This window comes from Etheostoma cragini, chromosome 11 (genome assembly GCF_013103735.1).
Source record: "Etheostoma cragini isolate CJK2018 chromosome 11, CSU_Ecrag_1.0, whole genome shotgun sequence".
NCBI lineage: Eukaryota > Metazoa > Chordata > Actinopteri > Perciformes > Percidae > Etheostoma > Etheostoma cragini.
In genome coordinates, this window is record NC_048417.1 from 1,816,400 (window position 1) to 1,824,871 (window position 8,472).

At 44.5% G+C, this 8,472-nt stretch overlaps 1 protein-coding gene across 5 annotated transcripts in view; it reads left to right on the forward strand.

Annotated features, from left to right (window-relative positions):
- The window catches only part of LOC117952545 (nck-associated protein 5-like), a 46,836-nt gene that overhangs the window by 37,396 nt on the left and 968 nt on the right, over nt 1–8,472 (forward strand). The window contains exons 11-12 of one of the 5 annotated variants that reach the window (XM_034884919.1): nt 4,265–4,630; nt 7,928–8,023. In XM_034884919.1, coding sequence (XP_034740810.1) covers nt 4,265–4,630; nt 7,928–8,023 — 462 coding nt within the window. Of the gene's footprint in view, nt 1–4,264; nt 4,631–7,927; nt 8,387–8,472 lie in introns of those variants that run through there. The other 4 variants (XM_034884918.1, XM_034884921.1, XM_034884920.1 and 1 more) reach the window with 4 other exon arrangements.

Below are 8,472 nucleotides of genomic sequence, written 5' to 3' on the forward strand. Positions count from 1 at the left end.
GGAGGTTGTTCCAAAGGTTCTACCTTAACCAACCTATAAATACCCTTTGCTACATACCGACTAATCTAAGGCTTTGCTGAGTTCTATCTCTGGGATTGTATCGCCACTAGTACTACTACTACTACTACTATTACTACTACTATTACTACTACTACTACTACTACTACTACTATCCTAAAGCCAAATCCAGTATTTTGAAAATCCTCATGGACCCTCTAAAAATCAAAAAGTACGTCTGTCAATAGTTTTTACAAAGTGACTTAAGTGTGGCGATCATAAACAGTTACCTGTAGGCTATTGTCATTAAAGATGTGGAGCTCCAGGCCAGCCTTAAAAAAAAACCCGAGGCATTCAGCCGTTACCTTGGTTACCCAGTGTTTCAGGACGGGGCCAATCCTGAGGGAGCTGGGGCTGTTTTACAACCGTCTGACGCTGGTTGTTTTAGAGTCCTATTAGAGGGTAGGACTGTGTGTTTGTCTGGTTTTTGGAGGACCTTTGGGTATGGTCACATTCTAACGGACTGTGTTGATGACCCAATAATCGAATGACCCAACAGATAATGATGCAGCATCATAGTCACGTGACCAAAATAGTTCTTTCAAGGGTAGATAGTGAGTGTGAACTCTGAAGTTCAGGTGAAAATGAGGTGTTTCCTCCCAGTTTGGGTCAGCTTGGTTTGACCACATTTTAGATGAAATCGTCAGGTCTAGATTGGGATTCACTGGCTTCTCGGGTCTCATTTGGATCAGCTCTAATTCACCTTGTGTGTATTTAAAATCTTAATTCTAAACTTTATTCAGGCACACCAGGTGTGTTTCGGGTTGGTTCCAAAACTTTGGACCAGAAAGTATCCCGAAGATGTCAAAACACTCGAGGTCCATTCAGCTGATCTGGACCTGCTGCTGCATGACGCTGGTGCAGATGAGATCTCTCTCTCGGTCTCTTCAACCACCGAACACAAGCTTTCTTCTACTTACTAATTAGTTAGAAAACTACAGCTGACAATAGACAGATAGACAGACAGATAGATAGACAGACAGATAGATAGATATACAGATAGATGGATAGATGGATAGATAGACAGACAGACAGATAGATAGATAGATAGATAGATAGATAGATGTTTATTGATCCCAAGAAAAATGGGAAATTACGGTGTTACAGCAGCAAAATCAGTCACACAACACAGAATATCAATGTAGTCCAATAAGTGAGAAACTAGACAGGAAGTAAACTTTATTGGGTCCTTATACTTCATTATGCAGCCACTTTCTTAATTAAAATCTCAGCAGATAAACCTCCACGTCGCTCGGATGGAGGGGTGGTGACGGACCCTGCTGAAATTTCATTGGCCAGAGTGACACCATCAGCAAGACGCTGCAAATATCAAGCAGGTTTGATACGGGCGGACGCCTGCCCTCGGGGGTTAATCACCTCATTTCTAATTTGAGCAGCGCACCAGCTAAGCACGCTCGTCCACTGCTGACTGAATGAGCTTGGCCTTCAGCAGAGAGCTGAATCACACCATCCAGACTCAGCGTGAACCTGCAGGGCCTCGTGTAGAGCTGACAAAGTTGTTTTTAACTTAATGCGTCAAACTAAGATGAGAAAACCAAAAAAAATCAACACTAAAATAAGAGTTTTACACTATACTGAGCAAGTGCATTTCATCACGTGTGGCTGTGTTAGCTCTCTATCTTTCTATCTCTTGTACAGTGTTCATTGTAACTTCTTTTTCTTAAATACAAATAAAGGTGACATTCATGATTTCAGATGGACTTTGAGGGGAGAAGTTTAGATTTGTTGTGCCTTTTTACTTGAATTGAATAATATATATTGTAGGTTTCTGCACAGTTTAGTATGTAGATGTACAAGTCTTTGACTTATACATAAGTCTGCAATAGCGCACTGTTCACTACAGCCTTGTAATTCAGTGTATTTTTGTAAAATATCACCATTTCCAAATAACTGCAAACAGCACGTGTTGCTTCAAAATGTAAAACAGTGAACATATTTACAACCCACTGATGTTTTATAATATCAAAATCTGTTTTCTGTGCAATTAAGTGTTCACAGATATCCAAACCTTCCAATGAAATAAAAGAATAAATAGACCCAAAGAATAAAGTAAAATGTATTGGACTTTCTACTGACATCATCAGACAGTTTTTCCTTTGTATAGAATGTCATGTTACTTTCATCCTATTGAAAGTAAGTGGGCTTTGTATATTTACTATACTACTTTACGCTTTTTGGCTGAGGACAGCCTAATTTCAGTCAGAAATAACATTATTTTACAATGTAGTTATTAAACAACATGGTCCTACAACAAGTACAACATGTAATTATGATTAAATCATGCACACATGGTATCCTGTGTTTTACTATGCAACAGAAGACCAGTACTGCAGTGTAGTCCTGTGACATGTTGCAGTGATTGATTGAGCATGGCTGGTATTGAGCATGTCGAAGGAAGGTTGAAACCAATCAAAGCTCCGCCTCTGTGATTCTGCCTTCCCGGACAACACTGTGTCACAGCCGCTCCTGTTAACTAAAGACCAAACTAATCACCAATGTCTCTGTTCTGTGTCTTTTCAGTTATTTTCTCTTGTTTAAAACTGGGTAAAAAAAATAACTGAGCTGCTTCCTAACATACATAGACACTTAAAGCTCGTTTGTAATACTTTTGAAACGGCAATAGTCATCTAACTGTGATGGACATGTCCGTGACCCGGCCTCTGAATTAAGCCATTCTGTGCTAGTGAGATGTTTTCAGGGCTAAATACACTGGCATTTGCAACTAATTTGTAGTATGTGACATTTTTTTCAAGTACTATACATAGAACTGGTCCTATGGTACTGTATGTTTCTGTGTTTTCGTAGCCTAACGCTGATATGCTGAATAGCTTCAACTTTATTTGTACATTTTTACCCCCACCCTATCCACATTTTCTCGCAATGTGACAAATAAAACATCAAAAATCATTTGAGAAAAAAGTGAGGAAAATCGGACTTGTAGAAACCCAGAGGAGGGGTGTGAAGCCTCATGTGTGCACACCTTAAATAATAAAGGGGGAGCAGCTGTTGCCTTTGCTCCAGCGTGAGATTGCCTGCAGCTTCCTGCCACAGGGCACATATTAAACCATGAGCCTGCATGACAACAGCTGAAGGACATCTTCTCTTATTCAGACGGAGGCCTGCTGTGATACATTGTGTTGTTCTTTAGATTCCTCCTGGAGGATTTGTTTGGAAAGATACATGGTTCTTTGATCAAAATGTAGCTGAACGGCATTGTAAATGACGCAAACTCCGAGGTTTATTAGTGTCACGACTGTGTTACAGTGGGTAATTCTGGAGGTACGGTGTCAGGCAGAATGATGCAAACTGTGCGTCTCTAACCTCGCAGTTGAGAAACATCACATACGTCATAAGCAAGCGTGTTTGACAGTTACGTCTGATGTGTTGCAAATACAATACACACATTTGGAGTGTATTTCAAATTTCATTTCATATGCCATTCTGTGCATTTCATATTCACAGCGTGATCGATGCATGCTAGCAGTCACACACACACCCATTAAACAACATCTGTAACACAAAGCAGTGGTTCAAGTGGGCTTGATTTGCATTGGCTGAGTCCCCCTCTGTGGCAGAGCTACATGTATGGTTTAATTACAACCAAAAACCAAACCACATCACTGGAATCAGCCCCTCAGAGCTCAAACAGTCAGGATAATGTTGCAGGAATACCACGGAGGCACGAGGGAAACAATAACACGATGCCGCAGATCCATTATTAATGATTGGTGAAGCTGTTTCTGATTCAAATCTCCGCTTATCATTTCTAGCACTTTATCCAACAGTTTCTTCCCCACGTGGAACAGCTGTAAATCTGAGTTTATTTCATTTTTAAAGCACCTAAAACACATCAATACACATATTTATATCCATACAACACGTACACACGCACATACATAAAATAGAAGAAAAGAACACTAATTAATCACAATTAAAGTTAAAAACCAGAGAATAAAAGTGTCTTAAGCTGCGTCTTAAAAATCCCAACAGACTCAGCCTCATGTCTAACCTGTCAAACCTATCCATGATTAGACTAGAGAGTCCGTTATTATATAGGTGTCCCTATATTTAACAGCTTTCTTTAACACCACTTCAACCACGGTTACCCTGTTGTTCCCTTCCTGTTGTTTCATCCCTCTCTTTCCCTCGAGCCTGAGCCACTTCAACTGTTCTCCTTGTGCCGCAGGCTCCGGCTGCAAGATGCGAACGTTGGACAGTGGAATTGGAACCATCCCCCTTCCTGAATCCTGTTCCTTCTTCTCCTCCATCCTGCACCTCCTCCCCAAATCCTCATCCATCCCCGAGCAGTCCCTCAGTCCTCCCGGTGTCCCCGGTTTGTCCAGCGAGGACGTGTCTCCTTCCCCGTTACCCCGGTGGAGGATACCCTCCGGCTTTAGTGACTGCAGCCATGCACGGGTGCCGACCTCCCTCTCTGACTCCTCCGTGACCCGTATCCAGTCAGTGCCTTTTCCCACGGTGGCCTTCCTCCAGCCCGTCCAACCCCAGTGTGAACCCATTGTAACCAGGAGCAGGCCGCCCAGACCTCCGCCAGGTACAGTAAAACAACACATGTGGAGTGCAGAAGTAAAGATGATGCTCCAAGGGTTTTCTCCTTTTAGTGCTGTGGAGAAGCGACATTGAATAAGTGACAAAAATGTCAGGAAAAGCAATACTGGAAGACGGGAAGACAACGCGAGTTTTAAACAAACTTAGTAGACATTACTACTATATATACTATATCGGCGGGCCGCTATATCAGTCAGAATTAGGTGTTTTCCCGATCTATCGATAATAAAAAAATCTGTAAATATATATATTCATTCATCAGAATCATTTATTCTTCCAATGAAAGTTTTATTTATTATTATCATTCATTTTAAAGAGCACGCCAAGGAGATGTTGAAGCTATAATTGAGGAAATGCATTTCATGAAAGACCCACTCCTGTCAAGTTCTCGGCTTTATTCACACAAATGTGAAATCGAAGGAGAACGTGTATATATAATAACACAACAGATTAGCATAAGCAGCAGTGATGTCGGCATGACAAGAACCAGAGAGACAACTTCATCGCCACGCTGACGGCGTCCTTGCAGGAGGACGCGGTGTAGACGTGGCCTGCTTGCTGTGGTGATCACACAGCACGATCCACAGAAAAACACTCATTTTAACTTTTCAGTGTCAAGAGGAACGATGTATTTTGTGTGTTGATTGGCTCTTAACGAGTCACGTTGTCGGAGTGAAGCCCCGAGGTCACTCCGCCACACACGTAACGTATGTTTTCATCTCAACAGTTTCTAAGGTACACTAAATAAGCCGGCGCTCCGTTAGAGCAGCTGGTTCTCTCTGGATTGACTTTATTATTGGAAAGTGATTGTCAGTCTGTCCGCCCCTACACTCTCTCTTCAAAGTGCATATGTGTGAAAGTTCATATCCACAGCGTACTCCCTCACATGAGTCGTGTAGAGCTGCAGTAGGAAAACAACACATTTTGGAAAAAGCCTGGAAAGCATGAGAACTGAAACTGCTGCTCCCCTGCTCTATCTACCCTTAGGTACTGTATCTATATACCTTTGGAAATAATTAAAGTAATTTATTTATTTTATACAAACTACGGGTCCCTGATTTAAGACAGAGGTAGACGAAAGCAGGGCTCTCATTTCTAACAGACAACCATGCAAGATAAAATTTGGCTGCCAGCGCCCTGAGTGGTTGGGGGGGGGGGGGGGGGGGGGGGGGGGGGGGGGGGGGGGGGGGGGGGGATGTGGTGCCTTACTCAAGGGCACGTGGCAGTGCCCAGCTGGTGAAGTGGCTTCTCTCCAGCTACCAATCAATACCGTGGTCCGTACAGGGACTTGAACCAGCGACCCGCTGTCTTGTTTGTTTTGCCACTGACAGACTCAGATGAATAAGTGTCCAACCACAAGCGGGTCTTGTTGGCTATTTAAAGCCACGTGACCACCAAAATGTACCGTAGTTTGCTGAAAATCACGTCAATCAACCAGACACATACATGTGCGTTTGTTTCTGGATTTTTGAGAGCCGAGCGAGAAAATGTGTCTGACGGAGGAAGACGTAGATTATGATGAAGACATCCTCCCCTCCCAAACTCCTCCCTATCCTCCACCTCAACGTCCCTGCCCTCGCTGTCTAACTCCTCCTCTGTCGGAGACATTTTCTCTCTCATCTCTCAAAACTTCATAAACAAACGCACACGTATGTCTGGTTGATTGACATGATTTTCAGCAAACTACGGTACATTTTGGTGGTCACGTGGCTTTAAATAGCTAACAAGACCCGCCTCCTGTGCATTTGAACCAATGACGGTGCGTTCTCTGCTGCACGCGTCATGAGAAGACAGGCGAATACAGAACGCTGCTCCACGCAGCGGCCGGCAGGAGGCTCAGAGTTACGCAACGCAGTAACCGGCGGTAGATGTGTCGGCGCGAAGCATCCGGCACAAACGGGTTAACAGAAAGGTCGACCTCCTTAAAAATCCTTTCCATAATGTTGTCAGGCACGTAGGATACTAATCTGAGTCTGTCAGCAGCAAAACGAGCACTTTTGTGAAGGTAAATACAAGCTGGACACTTTACCTATTTGCATACCTTGTACGTGTAGCCTGTTTCTCCGCTGCCGACTGCAGCGATCTTGCTTAATACTGGACCAATGTCAAAGATTGTAGTTCCCATCTGTCTCAGACACGAAAACATGGGGCAATAGGGTTGAAAAAAACAGTAGTTACCCTTTAACTGTCACCCCATATCTGGCAAACTAAACTCAGGCTTCATTTATTCCAGTCTGGTTAGATGGTTGTCACTTTAGGCTAGGGTGACCAGACGTCCCCGGTTCCAGTTTCTCGGGGGCAGTCCCCGGTTTTGGTGATCTGTCCCCGGCTGGACCTGTCCCCGGCTGGATCTGTCCCCGGCTGGATCTGTCCCTGGCTGGATCTGTCCCCGGCTGGATCTGTCCCCGGCTGGACCTGTCCCCGGCTGGATCTGTCCGCGGCTGGAACTGTCCCCGGCTGGAACTGTCCCCGGCTGGAACTGTCCCCGGCTGGATCTGTCCCCGGCTGGATCTGTCCCCGGCTGGACCTGTCCCCGGCTGGACCTGTCCCCGGCTGGACCTGTCCCCGGCTGGACCTGTCCCCGGCTGGATCTGTCCCCGGCTGGATCTGTCCCCGGCTGGACCTGTCCCCGGCTGGAACTGTCCCCGGTTTTGGTGACCTGTCCCCGGCTGGATCTGTCCCCGGCTGGACCTGTCCCCGGTTTTCACTGTGACTGACAGACCTGAAAGTGGAATGAAAGAAAGAAAACACCGACCCAACAGAGCCGATAGTTGCTGAAGACAAGCTCAGAGAGGTTTTAGAAGCCGTGTTTTACGATGCTAAAATCACTGATTATCTACATGGAGTCTGGTGGGTTTGGCCAACGCAATTTCGCGGACTTTTTATTTTTTTTTAAAGGATCTTAATCTTACCCAGAAAGGTCGACCTCCTTAGAAATCCTTTCCATGATGTTGTCTGTTGGGGGAAACAGCTCCAGGTCTCGTGTCCCCGTTTTAAGTTTTACAACAACAAAAACATGACGTGTTTTGGAGGTAAATCCACTTCTGAGCTGAAAATGTCCCCTTACTTTAGGCTCAGAATTACAGATTTGCCGCTGCCTGTTCAGTGTCACTCAGATCTCCCGCCTCTTTAAATTCAGGATGATAAATCTTGCTCTCTCTGAAGAAATCAGCCTGCCAGCGTCAGTCTGTTCTCCTAAATCCACTCCTCTCGACTCAAGAGAGAATAGAGTCCGACTGCTGTGAAAACCTCTGAAATGAGTTTCCTTCTGTGCTTTTTCCAGGTGGGATGGAACCAAAGAAGTTGACCTACGTCAAATCGAAAACACGACCCACCCCGAGCCAACAGAAAGAACAGACGAGACTTCAGCTCGCCAACTGTAAGACAACATAGAGCTTGTTTATTTAGGACACGTTTGGGTAAAACTTCAGGCACTTATCATTTCATTGTCCTGCTTTATTATCCAGCGTTACGCAGTTCTTAATAGGATTATAAAAATAGACCACAGAAATTATTGTCCAGTTATCAGCTCTGAAAGTCAGAGTGACCTGTTCCATTAAAACAGGCAATCTTCTGTGTAATTAACTGGGACCTCCAGTCTTGTAAAATACAAAGGAACGCTATCTTGAAAAGTCACATGACAACTTACAAACTTTCCCAAAGACTTTTGGGAACTGAAAACAGTGTCAAAGTTTTGGAGACCGCCCATTGGTTCAGACGGCCCGTTGTCCCAAAAACAAAAGGCCACTGTGATATTATGTAAAAACTACAAATGACAGGACCACATGACAGTGGTGTTGGTGTGTGGGTGGGGGTGTGGGTGGGTGG